This window comes from Caretta caretta, chromosome 15 (genome assembly GCF_965140235.1).
Source record: "Caretta caretta isolate rCarCar2 chromosome 15, rCarCar1.hap1, whole genome shotgun sequence".
NCBI classification, from domain to species: domain Eukaryota; kingdom Metazoa; phylum Chordata; order Testudines; family Cheloniidae; genus Caretta; species Caretta caretta.
Window position 1 is genome coordinate 28,433,835 of NC_134220.1, and position 18,456 is coordinate 28,452,290.

General features: G+C 41.7%; 2 protein-coding genes across 4 annotated transcripts in view; one reads left to right on the top strand and one right to left on the bottom strand.

Moving 5' to 3' along the window:
• Positions 1 to 1,147: 1,147 nt before the first annotated feature.
• Positions 1,148 to 12,142, bottom strand: RPL6 (ribosomal protein L6). 2 transcript variants are annotated; one of them, XM_048822303.2, is made up of 7 exons: positions 12,062 to 12,142; positions 10,900 to 11,064; positions 10,705 to 10,803; positions 9,395 to 9,538; positions 8,696 to 8,744; positions 8,092 to 8,276; positions 1,148 to 7,316 (listed from the first exon to the last, which is right to left on the bottom strand). In XM_048822303.2, the coding sequence occupies exons 1-7, from the start codon at positions 12,125 to 12,127 to the stop codon at positions 7,164 to 7,166; spliced, it is 861 nt and encodes a 286-aa protein (XP_048678260.1). In that variant the 5' UTR covers positions 12,128 to 12,142; the 3' UTR covers positions 1,148 to 7,163. The 2 variants fall into 2 exon arrangements, with proteins under 2 accessions (XP_048678260.1, XP_048678261.1); XM_048822304.2 differs by lacking the exon at positions 12,062 to 12,142 and adding an exon at positions 11,923 to 11,955.
• A 1,096-nt stretch (positions 12,143 to 13,238) lies between these two features.
• The window catches only part of PTPN11 (protein tyrosine phosphatase non-receptor type 11), a 41,217-nt gene continuing 35,999 nt past the window's right edge, over positions 13,239 to 18,456 (top strand). The window contains exon 1 of one of the 2 annotated variants that reach the window (XM_048822301.2): positions 13,239 to 13,438. In XM_048822301.2, coding sequence (XP_048678258.2) covers positions 13,425 to 13,438 — 14 coding nt within the window. In that variant the 5' untranslated portion in view covers positions 13,239 to 13,424. The remainder of the gene's footprint in view (positions 13,439 to 18,456) is intronic. The other variant, XM_048822300.2, reaches the window with a different exon arrangement.

Sequence of the window (18,456 nt, forward strand, 5' to 3'; positions counted from 1 at the left end):
CACCTCAGACAATTCTAATAGATTGGTGAGGCATGATTTCCCTTTACAAAAGTCACACTGAATCTTCCGCAACATATCTTGTCTGATAATTCTCTTCTATAGTGTTAACCAATTTGCTTGGTACTGAAGTTAGGCTTACTGGCCTGTAATTGCCAGGATCTCTGCTGGAGCCTTTTTTTAAAACTGGTGTTAATTAGTTATCCTTCAGCCACTTGGTACAGGTGATATATATATATACAGGTGATACAGGTTACATATCACAGTTAATAGGTCTGCAGATTCATATTTGAGTTCCTTCAGAACACTTGGGTGAATACCATCTAGTCCTGGTGAGTTACTACTATTAATTGATCAATTTGTTCCAAAATCTCCTCTACTACACCTCATTCTAGGACAGATCCTCAGATATGTCACCTAAAAAAGAATGACTCAGATATGGGAATCTCTCTCACATCCTCTGCAGTGAAGATTGATGCAAAAAATTCATTTAGCTTCTCACAATGCCATTGTCTTTGAGTGCTCTTTCAGCACCTCCATCATCCAGTGGCCCCACTGATTGTTTGGCAGGTTTCTTGCTTCTGACATACTTAACATTTTTTGTTGTTGTTAGTTTTTGTGTCTTTTGCTAGTTGCTCTTTACATTCTTTTTTGGCCTGCCTAATTATACTTTTACACTTAATTTGTCAGAGTTTATGCTCCTTTCCTATTTTCTTCAGTGGGATTTGAATTCAAACTTCAAAGGATTTTTTTCTTTGCCTCTGCCTCTTTTACTCTGTTTAGCCCTGGTGGCATTCTTTTTTGGTCTTCTGTATTTTTTTATGGTATACATTTAGTTTGAGCCTCTATTATGGTGTTTTAAAATAGTCTCCATGCATTTCACTCTTGTGACTATTCCTTTTAATTTCTGTTTAACTGGCTTTCTCATTTTTGTGCAGTTCCCCACCCCTCTGTGGTGAGTTTCTTCCCCCATGCTAAATTTAATTACATTATGATTGCTATTACTGAGTGTTATTCAGCTTCCGACTCTGAATGGAACCCTAAAATAATCCTAAACACAGTCTTCATGGTGAGCCAGAGGCAGAATAAGAGGACTCTGCCAGACTCATATGAAGAGGGGAAATCACTTGCAAAGAATGTGTGGCACTGGTTTGAGAAATTTTTTTTTATTATGTTGAAAAAACATACTTAAGAGTCTCTACATGACAAAGGAAGAACCCTCTTGGCTGAAGAGATAAAGCATATGGAACATTAACAGAGGAAGAATAAACAGTATTAGAATTTTTTGCCTTATAGCAGCATTTATCAAGGTGTAGAATCCATCACTTGAATCATTTTAAACTAGATGGGACTGAACAGTTGAGAACGCAGTGGAAAGAACTCTTGCACTGGCTGGGGGAAGACTAGGTGAGCTAATAGATCTTCCGATCACTGATTCCCAATAATTCTGTAAAAAAGAAAAAATAACAATACAGCTAAACAGCCAATCATGCCTAACTTTCCTACACTGACCTAGACCTTCTTCCACATGGTGCAGGCAGAAAAAAAATGAACTAGCTAGGAACTCTGCTTTCTCTTGTTCATATCTGCTAGGGGGAGGAACCAAACACATTAATCTGCACTGCTATAAAAGGATCCTGTCCCCTTTGTTGAGAGCACATTCATAGCGCACACTGTTAACACTTAACCGATAAAATGAATGTTTTTGTGTTTAAAATGAATTTTAGACTTTTTTGTCTTTTTATTTGAAAATAGAGAATTTAGTGCTGGTGATGAAAAGTGTTGCATTTGCAGCTCTTGAGACCTAAGTCTCCACCAAACTGATACAACACAGGCAGGGACATCTCCAAACTTCCTCCTGAAAATGTGCCTCAACCCTGACCAGGACTTCTAGTCATGAAAGTATAGCTAAAGTCGGCCTCTCTTCTGAAACTGCCAACAAAGATGGCTGCTCTCATGTAGTTCTCCAGGAATGGACTGAGTCCACCCACTCATTTCGCCCAGGCCACTAAACAGCCTTCAGATACTAACAATTTTGTCTGGTGCAAAACTTGACTTGTGATTTAGAGGGGAAAAGCTCTATACCTCATTACCAATTTCCTGAAAAAGTCAAAATCCCTGTATCCTTCCTCTCATAACTGTATGCTTTACTCTGCTAATTACATGTCACTTTATTAGGAAGCTGAAGCAAGGAGCATAGTTGATGCTAATGAAGTGCTATGTTTGAATCTCTTCACTATTTTTAGACCTGAATATCTTCAGCACTTTTGACTGGGGGGGGCTAGGATTTTAGATTTCTCTAGTTTCTTCTGTGGGCCACGCTGTTAGTATAAAGCAGTGACTCAGCTAGTCAGGACAGTAGAATTGTTTACATGTTCAAAATAGTGAACACAAAAGCAGCTCTTTAGTTGACAGAAGTATTGTGAAGGTGATGGTAGTTGTGAATGTAATATTTTAGCTTTTAAAGATCTTTCCAAATATTTAAATCTTTTCTCTGTCAGTAATTTGGAGGGTGTTTTTATTTCCTATTTTTTCTATTCCTGGAGTGTCTCAGAAACATCAAACATTAAAATAATTTTCCAATAGCTTTAAAATGATAAAGTTTAAAATAGATTTGGATAAAGTAAAATTGGATTCGTAGTCTACATGCTGCACCACCTTATTAGAGCTGAAGGAGCTACAGTCTATTCCATTTTATGTAGTAAAGAATGAGGGGGCCTATCTGGAGATCTAAGAATGGAGTAAGAGCCAGGTTCTGTCTCTAATGCTTTCCATTGCTTTGAGTGTAACATATCCTCTCTTCCTCTATTTTGCCATCTGTTAACGGGGATAATATCCAGCTGTTCCCCAGGAAATGTTAGAATTGTTTAAAAAGTACGTTCAAGATAAATGCTAAGTATCACCATACACATTAGGCACTTAAATACAATAGTGATGGTTGCTTTAGAACTGCCTAAGAAAATTAGATACGTGTGGTCATCAGCTGAGCAAAGAGTGAGTATGATCCAGTTATAGCAATTTTTCCCATATAAAACATTCTTGTGAAAAAAATTAAAATTGCTACTACAGTTTCCCAGATATTTCCTAAGAATTTATCAACACAGTCTGAACACTGTATTCTCAATCTCGAGACATTGGAGGATCATACTCAATATTTCTGGATGTGAAAGAATCAGAACATTGCTTGCACCTGACTTGTCTTATGAGGACTCTCCCCGAGGGAGAGTTTTTCCCCATTGTTCGGATTTATTTTACTTGAGCAAATTTAGGGCATATTGAAGTTCTTCCATGCCAGTGGTTCCCAAACTGGGGTTTGTGAACCCTGGGGGTTCGTGAAATGTTATAGGGGGTTCTCGTGAAAAAATTCCCTAATGGTGGACAGAGCTGTCCCTAGGGACCCCAGGCAGCCCGGGACCAGCAGCCCGGAGCCCCTGGACTTCCAAGAGCTAAGCAGATCAAAGCAAGCATATCTATCCCACTGAGGAGATTTAAACTTAAAGACTCCTTATAAGAAATGCAAAGGGAGGTGGATATTTTTTGCTGTTTTTAAAATGAAACAGGCAGCTAGTATTGCTTTTAAAATTATGATGAAGAACAAGTTTAAGCTTTGTTGTAACATGCATGATTTGCCTGGACTGCTCAAGACCTGCATGTTTGTGTAGGAGGAATTCTTGATTTGAGCTGTCTTTTTAAATTCCTGCATGTTGTTTCACATCTGATACTCCTTGATGAAAGCTAGGAGCCTTGTCTTATAACAGGCTTATTCAAAGTGATACAAGCGACAGAAGTGAGATCTTGGAAGAGTGTTACCATTTTCATAAGGTAATAAAGATACTGTCATGAGGAGAAAATCCCTGGAAATGTTCATTTTTAGGAGGGGGTTCGTGACACTTGACATTTTAGTGAAAGGGGTTCGCGGATTGATAAAGTTTGTGAACCACTGTTCCATGCTAATGACCATATGCTTCCCTTTGCCCCTTGCACATAACTTCAATAGGAGTTCTATCTGAATCACTGAGGAACCTGATCCTAGAAAGGTAAGAGTCACTTTACAATTTGTGATGGACAACAGGATTTAAGTGAGATTTTATTATTTTAAAGATAGATAGGGTTGTGGGTTTTTTCCTCAATCTTGTCAAATATTGTCATATGACAGTTCCTCAGTTATTTTAAGAAAATGCTGAATATACCCCAACACATACCTCAACTACCCACATACCTTGATGAGTCACTGACAAAGAGCGCATCTAGTACACACTGATTGTGACAGGCAGGTTAAAAGAAGAATGGGACAAATGAGAGAAAATTATATATAGATGTTCTCAAACAGTGGTTTTTGACCTTTCTTCATTTGTGGACCCATCAAATATTTTGAATGGAGGTACGGACCCCTTTGGAATCTTAGACATAGTCTGCAGACCTCCCAGGAGTCCGTAGACCACAGATTGAAAACCACTGCTCTAGAGCTAATGTAGAATAATATTTGATATTTTCAGAGACATCAGGAATAGATAACACACAGGTCAACCTGCAACACTGAGTGCCAGGACCTATGTTTATGGGCCCCACCTGCTTAAGGCTGGTTGAAAACTGCTCATCAACTCCCTCTGCTGTACAATGTACTTCATACATATGATCAGCTGCACTGAGCCCTATGCCAATACTAACTAAAGAAAAACAACATCCATTAAGTAGGAAAGCCAACTACACAGGCATTTCTGCAAGAGGTATTTGAAAGTGAGCATTTTTTCTCTGTAATTGGGCAGAAGGTTGATTGCGAATCTGTGTACACAACTGTGATTTTGAGAGAACTATTTATATTACTAATGCCATCGTCTTCCAGATATTTCTGTGCAATTTGAGATGGAAAACTGGAACCAATCAGGGTTGACCTTTCTTCATTTTAGAGCAATTTGCTCCTGTTAATGGACAAAGAGTGAATCTCCCCTTAAGTACAGATGATGTGCATACATTCATAGGAACCCAGAATTCTAGGTATTTGTAGAATAATGTATCAGGTTTCAAAATAAACTCAGAGATATGCTTATGAGCAGAGAGTCCTCTTTGCTCAGGCTAATGAAGCAATAGCCGATACTGGGGCCAGGAGGGAATAAGAAGAAAGTATAGGATTTTAGAAGAGCTGGCATGTTAGGAAGTTGGTCAGGATAATGGTGCTACTTGGGCAGTTTACGTTTTGCAGGATTCCACTTGGATAGGATATCCTGTTTTAAATGTGTAGTATCTAGCTGTTGTGGCCTGCAAGAAAACTGGTATAATTTGTTTTGAGATTTCTACAGTGATTGGTGAATGAAAGGTGCATTTTTCAAATCCTAGCTGAACAAAGCTGCAGGAAAACTTAAAATGCTGGTGAATTATGTAGCAGTGGCTTGGAAGGGGCTCTGGTTATTCAGTTAAGGATACCTGAAGCCTTGGTCAAAGGCTAAGAGCTTTTCTACATAAAGAAGTTTACTGGTATGAGTGTCCTTAGTGGGAGCTTGTAATAAATCAGTAAACTTCCCTATGTGGGCAGATCCTCAGACGAGTCATTTGTATTTAAAAAGACGACAGCTAAAATTAAACTGCTTATTTATCTTGCTTGTACTAAAACATGTTGCTTGTTAGTGGAAAGAAGGTGCCTACCTCAAGGCAAATGGGAGGTTCTATGTGGACTAGAAGTGCCACCTATGTTGTGGGGAGCCGAAATTCAGTTTCACTCAGAGGGCTGGGGCATAATTTTGTACTACGCAGAGCCATCAAGCCCTAGATCCTCTCCTGTATTTAGGTGTAGTGTAGTAGGGCCTAGGAACCCTAGTCACAGGCTGGGCCCACTATACTAGGCACTGTAAAAATAACAAAACTCTCCCCCTATCCCACTGGGTAGAATATTGCCTTTGGCTTGTAACTCAGTAATTTGTTCACTATTATTACATTCAACTTTGCTCAGTGGAAGATCATACTCACTATTAGGGCCCTATTTCTGCCTCCTCCACCTCTCCCTTTCCTATAGCAACTCCCAGCTCATGTTCCATCTGCTAAAATGATCAGCAATGAAATAATGAATGTTGCTGACTCTGGAAGAAATCCCTGCATTGCTTCACTGGGGTCACATATGAAGTTATTTTTGCAATGATGTGGGCTGTTTTTTTTTTTTAATATAAAAGATTTTCTAAAATTTTGCAGAAATCTGAATGTTATGAAGGCAATAAAAATACACTGAGTGGGCTGCTATCTTGTCTATTGCTCAGGAATTTGACAGCAGTGGATTAAATTGTATTCTGATAGATGCCAAGGTGTACATTTTTAGACTACTTTGCCCTTATGTAGCACATTGCAGTGGCAGATTTTTAAGAGCTCCATCTACCTTGGCCAGTGAGCAAGACATGCCTAATGGTCCAATGCTGCAAGTTTCCAAGCACTTATGTGCTTAACTGAACACCTCAGTAGGCCTACTGACTTCTGTGGGACTACTTGCATGCTTAAGTGGTTTGTTAGATCAGGACCAGAGCGCTCAGCACCTTGCAGGATCTAGCTCTTGTACGTGAACAAATGGAAGCACGAGGCTTAGGTGATTTGTCAAAACACCCCCAGCAAGTCTGTCAGAGCCAGAAACTGAAACAGGACTTACTCCCACATCACCAGTAAGGAAGTTCAATGTTAGTGAAAGCAGAAATACCAGGGGAGTCACACATACACATGTGAACATTAAAAAGTTAATAGTTATGGATAGAATAGTTTTGGAAAGTTTCCTGTCAAGAAAGACACTTGGTCCATTTATGGCAGGACATGGAAAAATATAAGAACACTGACTAAAAACCTTGAAAAAGTTTACCCCAATTTGTCACTACTACTAGCCAGAAGGACCTGTAGAGGATATCCTTCCCAAGTAGTGCGAGCACCACGCCTAGCACTCTTATCATTTGGATTTTAAATGGGACTAATGGTTTTAACAGTGCATTTCTGAAAGCTGTCACTTGCTCATGTCATGTAAGAAACTCCATCTGTTCAAAATGCAGGGCCACATTCCTCAAAATAGCACAACTTAAAACCACTAGCAATTTTCTTATTCAATCCAAACTCTGTTAAGATATGTACATTACGAAGCTAATTATAACTGGAATCAGACAAACCCCAGTTTTTTCCCCAATTTTAATGTGTTTTCAGAAAATTTAGAACACCAATTTGTGAGGATAAACTCCATTGGAGAGAGAAAATACAGAACGCAGGTAGCCACGGAGCTGAGGCACCTTCTTGATTATTGGCAGGATTTGAGAGTCCACCGTCTTCTGATCTGCCTTGCGTTGTTCTGTTATCTCATATTTCTAAAGAACAAAATTAAGAGAGAGTTAAAATACTACAGAGATTTAGACCCAGTTGGTTATCCCTACAGAGCTAAGGCTGGCTTCTTGCTTCCTGCCATGCCAAGGGCTTTTTCACTGAGTAAGCATTTCTCAGCATTCACTTGGAATTTTCCTTTCCAGGGAACAAAAAAACCCCACCAAAAATAGTTCTATCAGGGCCACGGGACTCAAGTCACCTCCAGTAGATAATTAAAGCTGTTTGAGTTTACACAACTGATAAGAGTTTATCTAAAAGAATAGGAATAGACCTTAGCTAAAAGAGCTGTTGCTAAATTTTATCAGCTGATGCAAACGGAGCCCCTAAAAACACAATACATGGAACACTTATGGACAAGAGACCACAGAATGCACATTAAGAAAATTCAGGGCTATTTTATGACTCCGTTTACAGTACACGATTGAGTCCATGCACACTGGAGACGCTGCTTTAAGAAGCTGTGTTCAAGCACCTCCTCAGTATGGAGTTATTTTGATAAACAGCAACATTTTAAGATGTCTTTCCCCCAGTGTTAGACACACACGGGGGGGAGGTAATATCTGAAAAGCACTATATCTTGAAAGTCTGTCTCCTTCACCAACAGAAGTTGGGTCTTAAAAAAAAAAAAAGGATATTACCTCACTCACTTTGTCTCGAATATCCTGTGACCAACACAGCTGTTGTCAGATTCATGCATTTTAGTGGACTTGACCTTGCTTTCTTTTAAAATGTTCTTAAAAATTACATTTGTTTCCTTACTTCTTTCTCAGTGTCAAAGATCTCGCCTTCTTGATGTTTGGGCTTACGCAGCCTCTTCTTCTTAAAGTACGCATCAGTGAGATGTTTTGGAAGTTTCACCCCAGAGATATCAACCTTGGTAGACGTGGCAATAACGAATTTCTGGTGAGTTCTGCGCAGAGGGACACGATTGATAGCCAAGGGTCCTGGTGGCATAGAAAAATACTCAGAAGGAGTTGCAATGTCAGCTTATCACTGGAGAAATAGTACTCCCTTTCTAGTTTGTGTCTTTAGCTACACTAAAAGGAAGGTCACTTTCCATTAGGATGATTAGTTTGAAGTGAGGGGACAGTTGCAGAGGACAGTTGGCTTCACTTACTAAAATCCAAACTAAAAGAAAATTAGGAGACCCCTTTCTCAAGGCTTCTGATATCAGAACTTAAACAGTCATATCACAGGTACCTCAGGCTAGTCAGAAAAATGTATATTCACAGACAAGGGGTTTGGTGTTATTAGGAAAGTACAACAATCCCAATCATGGTAGAGTCTGAAGACAGGCTGTCTGGACAGACTTACAATGAATTCAACAGGAATTAAACAGACTTGAGTGAATAAAGTTTCTTACCTGTTACCAGCAACAGACCACTAGCAAGCTGCTTCAGGAAGACCACACGCTGAAAACCAAACACAATAGGACATCAGTCTCAGACAGCAAAGCTAAATGCAGTTTGATGTCTGGGAAAATATCAGGAGCTGATTTTTGTACAAAAAGTTTCAAAGGAGGAGACACACACTTTAGCCAGAAAGGCAAAAGGCATAGCAGTACCAAATCCACAACACTGTAGAACAAAAACTATTCTGACAGGACCCATTTCCAATGGCTAAGGAAACCAAACTAGAAACGTAAGTAGTTGGACTATGTTTAATTGTCTAGAACAGAATTTAAAAACTGGAACAGGAACTGGCTTGGGACCCAACAACTGCATTCCTGAGCAGCCCCTTTTGTAAGTTATATGGGTTTACATTGGGCAAAGTCTAGCAATCAATCAGCTGCAAGTCCCTCCAATTCTTTACCTATCACAGAGGTATAAGAAAGGCGTGGGCTACACTTCAATTTATAAATTGATGTACCTATGTCAGTCAGGGGTGTAGGGAAAACTGCCGCCCCTACCACTGACTGAAAAACTCCTTCTGTTGGTGTATGCTGCATTTACAATAGGGGGTTTTGCCATCAGACGCTCTGTAGAGTATACAGAAACTTCTTCAAAATATTGGTAGAGCAGATGTGGCATGGAAGGGTATATGAAAGACAATTCTCCTGTACCTTGCCTCTGTGGCGACCAGTGAGAATGATCAGAACAGTTCCTGGAGTAATAGAAGCCCGCAGTTTCCTCTTGTGTTGGCAGAAGGGCTTTTTGCCATGACTCAAGAGCTTGCGAGGAACATCTTCAGTTGGGTAATATCTAGGCTAGAGAAAAAGCAGCAAATTATTAGCCAGAATGGCACTTTTACTATTCCATCAGTGAACTTAGTGAAAACAGTTTAATCTGAGTTTTGATCCTTCTGCTTTTAGTGGATGCAACACCTCTTCTCTCATGGGAAGACTATCTTTCCTAAAAGGCTATTTCCATCTTATCCCCCTTTAGATTTTGTGTTTCTCTGTTGTACACAGGATTCACTTTGCTGCAGGCTAGCCTCTTATAGAAACTGGCACTTCTGAGTGATACATATTAGGTACACAATGTTGCATTTTGCATCAGATAGCTAATCAGTTACTTTTATTTTTTTCTATGCTGTGTATGTTATTTGTGATTGTGTTTACAATTCACTAGAGAAGAAATGCCAGACTGTGCCCTACTGTGCTCCTCATTCATAGGCCTATGCCCATTCAGACAATGAACCTAGTCCATCATGGAGGGTGTCAGGGTATTCCCATGGAAATCTCCTTAATGCTGCATGTAGTAGTCTCCCTTACATGTCAACAGGCAATTAGCCCAGTAATATACACCCAGAAGCCAACGGTACACATTCTCTGATTCAGGCCATGTCTACACTGCCCCACAGAGGTGTGAATAGCAGTGCTGTAGCTCCCCCATGTGAACACTGTGGGTGTGAACTAAAAGGTTCCTAGTTTGCCTAGAACAGCTGCTCCCCAGCTTTATTGTTAAGTGTACCACCTTCTTTTTAATAAAAAAATTATTGTGAAGTAAATGTATGGGGCATCAAGCTCCCATAGCATCAGTGGCGCACACACCAGTTAGGGAACACCTGTTCACAAAAGCCACAGTAAATATAAACGTGATGTGAATATCTCTTTAAAAGCAAGACTCTTACTCCCCACCCCACTTCTTTTAACCCCCCCCCCCAACCCGATATATTGAGTCACTATCTTAAATGCAAGTATCTACATAACAATTTTACAGTGCTATACAGGCAATCTATAGTGGAGATTATACTGTCTCATAGCCCAGAAGTACATCAACAGCAGCACTCTCTATGGAAGTTTTTCATTACAAAATAGAAAGCATATTCTCTTGTCATCTACGTCAATGCAACTCTGTAACTCAGCGTTTAGCAGGAACAAAATTCTGCTTGTTCAATGTAGTTATTTTTGCCCCACTAATCTATTCTTACCATTTTACGAATTTTTACCACACGGTTGCCTCCATTCTTATCTCCCCCAACTGGTTTTGTGAGGGTAGCAGGTGCTTTCTCTCTTTTTTTCTTTTCTATCTATTAACAAAACAAACAAAAATTTCAAACAAGGTAACTTGTGAAACTTGAGACACAACGTCATTAGTTAAACGTGGAAATTCATCCCCTTTATACCTTTGTTTCTGGCGCATCATACTTGCGCTTGTACATGGCTTTTCTGGCATACATTGCTGATCGGGAATATTTCCCAATTCCTCGGGCCAGCACTGGGTTACGGCTTGCATGGTGCTTTCTAGGCTTCTTTGCCTTCTTCTCACCTGCCTTCTTCTCGCCTGCCATCTACCAAATATCAAAATAAAGTATAAGTGATGTGTCACATCAAACAAAGAAACTGCACAGAAAAAACGTAATGGTTGCAAAAAACAAAAGCAAATTATACTTAAAAAAATCCATGGTGTTCCTATGGTGGTCTTGAGACTATTTGGCTATATTTACTGTACTATCTTTTGCATCAAAGCCACCTAATCTACATGGAGCCTAATCAAGATGCACAGGACACCACATCCACTACATCTCGCTTGTAACACAAGGCCACCTATATAGTAAATATAGGTGCTACAATTCAGATACCTGACCATGTCCAAAAGTACTAAAGCAGAGATCCCAGGTAAGAGGAAAACGCAAATACAAGTTGGGGCTGCAACTGCATGACAGCCCATAGACTAGGGAAGTAAAGAGAGAGGGGCAATAGCCAGCTTCTCATGCCCAAGGCCATAGCAACATAGTGACTTGCGGCTTTTACATGCTCTACTCTTATACATGCCCTAGACAGAATCCCCAACCTAGGCAAGGCTCCGACATGATTTACCGCAAGGAGAAGAGACTGGAGGCGAAAGAAGAATCCCCCTCCTCTCTGTGCCCACCACCCATACGATCTGCCTCCGGCTGGAGCGTCCTCATACGTTTCGGACCGAAGGGTTCAAGCCGGGCTGGGGCTGCACTTTACAGACTCCCAACCTCTGCTCCGGCCGGCTCTGGTCGGCGCCCGGGGAAAGGGGCTCCTAGGATCACCCCCCACCCGAGGCGCTTTTCAACCCACTGCGGCGGCTGCCGGATCCCCAGCCACACAGTCACCAGAGCGGGCCAACCGCGGCCTACACCCCCGGAGTCACCGGGGCCCGCGAACTCCGCACATACGTGCGCCCCCGCATGCATCCGGCCTCCCCGGAGCCACCGAGCCGGACCCGCGGGTCCTTCAGAGCCTCCTCAGGGCAGATGGCGGCAGATAGTAGTTACTGCTCCCCAGCAATAAGCGCCGCCACTCCGCCATTCTTACCTTCCTAGAAGGGAAAGGGAGCAATATCCGGGAACCCGGCTCTAAAGCGAGCCCAGCGTCTGACATCACCCCGTCCACTCCGGGGCACGCTGGGAGATGTAGTTTGTGGTCTCTAGCGGTTGCTGGCTGGCTGTAGGTTTCACTACGGAGCGGGGGAGGGTCAAGATCTGGGTCAAAGGGAGGACACTCTCGCCCTCTGGTTATAGAAGGGGGTAGTGGGATTTGGTCACGAGTGGGACTGACTGGATTCTGTCTTGGCTGGGGTTGGAGAAGAAGGTATGTGATGTGTTGAGAAGTTACAGGGCTTATGGGTTCTGTTCTTGGTTCTGCAGATGACTTAACCCCCCTCTCTAATGTAGCAAACAGCTAAGTGTTTAACTTCATTACCTGGAACTTGTAAGAGTTAAGTTTGTGTTAATCTGCAGAATTGGGGCCTTGATTAATAATAAACCTACACCTATCAGCGTCATGGTTCCATATAGTTTAGTTTACCAGTCTGTATATAGCCACTTCACAGAGTTGCATAAAGGTTACTTAAGGTGACACTATTGACTTGAAAAACACAATTGTAGACAAAAATTGTACCTATTATGTGTGACCCCAACTATAAATGAAAGTTTGTTTCTTTGAGTTTTTGAGAGCATTTTTAATACAGTAAAGTATTTTGTAGATGGTTAGTTGCGGTTCCCCTCTCATGCAGTCGGGTGACTCCAGCGGGGGGAGTAGATGCCTCGTATTTTTGGAAGAGGATTTTTTTAAAAAATAGCACTGTTTAAAAAAGGATCTCGATCAGCAAACTGATTTTTAAAAAAATACTCATTCAAATCAAGTTAACGTATCGCCTCAGATCGTGTTTGCAAAAGATTTAGATGAAAGGTGCTACTTTAAGTACAAGGTGTTACCACGAGACATTTGAAATTGGATGCTGTGCATGCAGAGAGTTCTCAGAAGATGCACCTATGGGTGCACGCAGAGCTCCTCTAAAACATCCAGCCCTCGTCGCGCGCGGATCCCTCAGGCCAGCAGAGCTCCCGGGGCGAGGAAACGCAGCTATCAGCGCGTGCACGCAGGCCCCGCGTGCCCGCACTGCGCAGCCACCAGGGCTCCCGGCCGACGGGCGCGTGCAAGCTCGCGGCCCGCCCCAGCCGGCCCCGCCCCCGCCCATGGAGGCTGGGCCGGTCGCGGGCGGATGACGTCCGGGCAGGCTGCGCCGCGGTTCTGTGTCTCCGCGGCCTGGCTGCGGCTGCTTCTCACGCTTCCCTCCGGGTCCCCCCCAGGCCGCGTCCCGCCGGGGGAGGGCCCTTCCCCCCCGTGAGAGGCCGAGACTCGGGGGGACGGGCAGCTGCGGGCGCCGCGGGGGAAAATGACATCGCGGAGGTGAGGCGAGGGGGCCGGGGCCAGCTGCCCCTTTCACGGTGGGGGGCGGGGCCCCACCTTCCCCTGGAGCAAAGGGCCCGGCGGTGGGCGGCAGAGACTCCCCTGGGGCAGGCCGCGCCCCCCTCCCTCTGGTGCGGGGCCGCTCTCTGCTGCGGTGAATTAAAGGGCAGCAGCCCAGCCCCCCTCTTCCCCCCCCCCCCCCCCGGTGTCCTTTGGTGCAGGCAGGGGCCCTCCCCCTGCAGATCACGGTTTAATGTGCCCAGTGGCCCAGGAAACTGGCCGCCCGGCACTCCAGGCTATGGAGAATTCCTCCCGTGTGGCAGTGGGCATTAGCAACAGCTGCGTTACTGAGCGTGCGGGTTTGGGAATTAAAACGTGAATCAGCTTCTAGAGTTATCAACTGCAGGCTCATGTTTTAGGTGGCCGATACGTTGTAGTTTAGCAGCGTACAATCTACTTCCAAATACCTGCAGGATTGCTGGATTTAGACTTTGAAAAACTCCGTTAAATTTGAGTTTATTGCAGATGTGTGTGGTTTTCCCACATCTCATTTTTACTGTGTAGAAGACACTCGTTTATCCTTTGTCATTACATTTTCCATTTATTTTCTTTTATTCTTTTTGGTCTGGTAATCTATCACAATAATTGAATTAAAGGAGAACTGTTAAGATAGAAATATCATATTTTAATTTTACTTGTATTTAATTCCTTTGATTATGAAAACTGACCCATCTTTTTAAAAATCTGATTTGCTTTACACTGTCTGTTTACAGAGGAACAGCCGTGTTAGTCTGTATTCGCAAAAAGAAAAGGAGTACTTGTGGCACCTTAGAGACTAACCAATTTATTTGAGCATGAGCTTTCGTGAGCCACAGCTCACTATGAAGTGAGCTGTGGCTCACGAAAGCTCATGCTCAAATAAATTGGTTAGTCTCTAAGGTGCCACAAGTACTCCTTTTCTTTTTACTGTCTGTTTACTTTTTCTTTTTCAGTTTACGATCATGAAGCTAGATTGTCAATTTCATTGTAGGGTTCTCTTCCTTCTTAACACTATGTTATTGTGTCTGGATCTCCAGCAGCTGGGTAGATGTTTAAAGTGGGAGGGAAATTTAAAAATTGAAATGGGGGGTGGGGGTGGAATCTTAAGTATTTCTTTTCATATCGGTTTCAGTGACACTTTCCACCCCCCTTTTAAAATAAAGCCTAAAATACATGTGCCTGCATTAGTTAGGTGCTCATCTTTGCTCGCTGTCTGACTCTTGAGAATTAGCCCTCTTAGCCCATTCAAAAGTTAAAGTTGAAAGGGGCTCATGAGAGAGAGTGAATAAAGATTAGAAATTTAGACAAACCAGTGAGCCTATAAGTAGGAATAATTAAACTAAAAGTCACCACTTTCCTGATCTGTCTAGTTTTGTCATCCAAAACCCAAAACTCAGTGGACTGAATGCATCCAATGAAGTGAGCTGTAGCTCACGAAAGCTTATGCTCAAATAAATTGGTTAGTCTCTAAGGTACCACAAGTACTCCTTTTCTTTTTGCAAATACAGACTAACACGGCTGCTACTCTGAAAACTGTTAATGTAGTTTGTGATTCAAGAATGTCCTAAACCTTCTGAGTTCTGCAAAGAGGGCTTTTGCACAGTCATACTCTGGTTCTCCAGAATATTTCTTTATCTGAAACAAGGGCATGTTCCCTGTTATATAATACTCTTGGAAAAGGCCGCCTTCTTATCTGGTATCCCCATCGTCCTTGTTGTAAATGATGTTTGACTGTCCCTCGTTGGTTATCTTTCCACTAGCATTTTTGTCTTATTGTAAAATGCCAAGTAGAATGCTATATGACTGAAACTATTAAATCATGCTTTGGGGAACATTAAATCCTCTGTTCTCATTGTGGGCATAAATAGAATATGTTGCTATGTATTGATTTTTGATTGTATTATAGGCTCTTGGTCAGTTTTACACTAGGAATAACTCCTGTGTCTGCTTAGAACAGAGCTAGAAAAGGAAAGAAAAAAAAATCTAAAATACATTCCACTCCTATGAAAGGAAACATAAGTGAAAATCCTCTGAAGGGTTTATATTACTCCTGTCTGTGTCTATGCAATCCTCTCTGCTTTCCCACCAGTGTTGGAAAGGATGTGGCCAGCATGGTTCAAAAGCGCAAATGTGGTGGCAGTATGCCAAATGAGGTTATCCTGATCACCGGTCCGGAACCATTTAACACAGATCGCTAACACCCCCATTTCTTTCTATTTGGGGTGGTTGACAAATGCATCTTCCTACTCAAAGCCAAAAATACAAGAGTGAGAGAGCAGGAGAACCAGTTACCATTAGAACAGAAGTTATAACATGTGCAAAAACTTGGTCACTTTCCTGCATGTACCTTTTTTGGTCCCAAACCCCAGCTTTGGTGGGCTACAGGAAGAAAGATCTTCCTTTTATAATCTTACATGATTCCATAACCAGTTTTCAAATATATTGTATTATGGTCCCTTTTGTTCACTGAGATGTATTGTCTTTTGGCATAACTTTACATGATGTGTATAACTAGTAATGTGGTGGTATGTATATTTGTGTACTTGTAGGACCAGGTGTTGCAAGTAGCATGTGTGGAAACTCGCAGTGAAGTTAGTGGAAGTTCTGCATGTGGCATGCTTGTAGAATTGATTCCAATACTTTCACGTTCCTATGTCTACGCTTCTCTTTTTCATGTAATTATAATTAAAGTTCAATGAAATCGTCACTTAAATCCCACATATATTAAAAAGTCCTACATGACAATGTTTTGAAGTTACTGCTTCTCGTAGAAGTTCTATAGTGAGGTATGATTGTTGGAAACCTAATAGATGAACAAGTGTATTGCCTATCCTTCATAGCCAGATTGTTCCTTGGAGTTAAGGTGACCAGATGTCTCGTATTTATAGGGACAGTCCCGTTTTTTGGGACTTATATAGGCGCCTATTACCCCTTACCCCCTGTCCTGTTTTTTCACAGTTGTTATCTGGTCACCCTACTTGGAGTACATTTTCAAGCATCCAGTCCAGTCTGGTTATTAAAATCCCGGGCAATGCGGCTTGCACTGCTTCTCTTGGCAGACTATTCCAAAGTTTAATACATTTCCCCATCAGGAAACTTTTCTTGACATTCAGGCAAAATTTTCCCATTATTAATTTCATCCTAGTTCTATCCCTGTGTCTCCTTGTATACCACATAAAATTCTTCTTGCAGTTTACACTTTCCAGGTACTTGTAGAATGTTTCTGTGTTCTCCACCTAGCTGCTTGGTCTAGGTGTACACATTTAGGACCAGATGTTTAAAGGTGTCTAAAGATAACTGCTTTGAAAATTGTACTAGGTGCCTGCCTGCATCTTTTGGCATCTAAATACCTTTAAAAATCTAGCCCTTGATCCATATAATCTTCATAATTCAATCCTTCTGACCCTAAGATTTTTTATTTTATTTTTTTGGCAGGGTCATCTTGTCCGTCATCCTATTGCCATTTAATGGCTGATCACCAGTGTGGGATAAGTCTGTCTTTCATAATCCACAGTCCACATAATACACACTATGTGTTTACCATAGACTCCTCTTTTCTAAGCAAGTGTGATCATCTGTGGTCCAGAAGAGGTTAAAGTTATCAGTTACTTAATTGGGTGAAAGTGAGTAGCAGACAGTCAGGTTATGTTGCTGGGTTTAGTTGGTGATCATAGAAACTTGCTAATCCAGCTAACAGGGTTTACTCTCTTCAATCTTTCAAAGTAACTATGTTGAATATCATGCACGTACCATGTGTATTTCTCAAAGGAGATGAGGAAAGCTGAGGTCCTGCATGGGCTTTGAAGATCCCATGACTCTCTTAGGGAAGAGTAGGGGCTTTCCCCGATTTTTTTAGCCAAAATGCATGTCTCACTGTTGTGCTGATCAGTTACTGCCCAAAAGCAGCTGCATTTCAGTGGTACTGCATATTTATAGTTTGAAAAGCTTTGGGGTCTTTCAGGATCATGGACATTGGATAAATATAAGATTATCTGTCAGTGGATTAACTCAAGTCTGTTGTGACAACTCAAAGTAGTTGGATTTTTACTTACATTTTCCTGGTTTGAGCTATACCCAGAGTAGGTTATTTTCTTGGTGGCTCTGCTAAAGGTGCAATATTCTGAACGGGGTTCTCTTGGTTAGATAGGGTATACACAGACAGATTTAAGGTTCCCGTGTAGGATTACTTCCTTTTCAAATTGCACTTGGGCACCTTTACTTCTAGCTTCCATGGGTATATTAGTTAAACTGACTATGTTAGGGACTTGGCTGTTTTGGAAGCTCTAAAAGTGTCCAGAGTATTCTTTATGAAAAATTTGCCAGAGCAGGGAGTATGGAATATTATATTATTGGAATAATGATAACAAGTCTTTCTCAATTTGAGCTGCCTTTCATGAATTGCTGAACCAATCAAAAGAGCAAAGTGGCTGCATGCACTTGCACAGCTTTCTGTTATGGCAGCTTACTGTGAAATGTGGATTTATGTTGGGAATAATCAGAAATGCTATGTACATTTTTAGTTATAGTATTCTTATAAGTGTAACAGAGCTGATTTCTGCAAAGCAGCCAAGTGTCTGTATTGCTGTAATGTTTTGCTTTACTCAGGGAAAAACTCATTGGGTTTTTCAAGAGCAGTGGATTCTGCTGCTTTCTCTCAGATATGCTGTGCAAGTCTAATATCAAAGTGCAGATGTCCGAGGTGCATGATTTATAGCAGTTACAAAAATAATGAAGCCTTTCAAATGTCTAGGAAGACTTTAATTTCAAGAGTTGAAGTGAAAATAAAAACCCAAGAAAGTAGTCTGGCAAAGCCACTGCAGTCAAATGGTTGCACGCTGTTTGCCCAGAATTTTGCATTTCTGTGACAGTACTGTATTTTGTTCTGTGTTCTGTCCTGGCCGTCTGGGTGGCAGTGGAGACAGTCTTGCTTTTAGTCTCTCAGCTTTTAAAACCTGTCTGGTTATATTGGGAACTCTCCT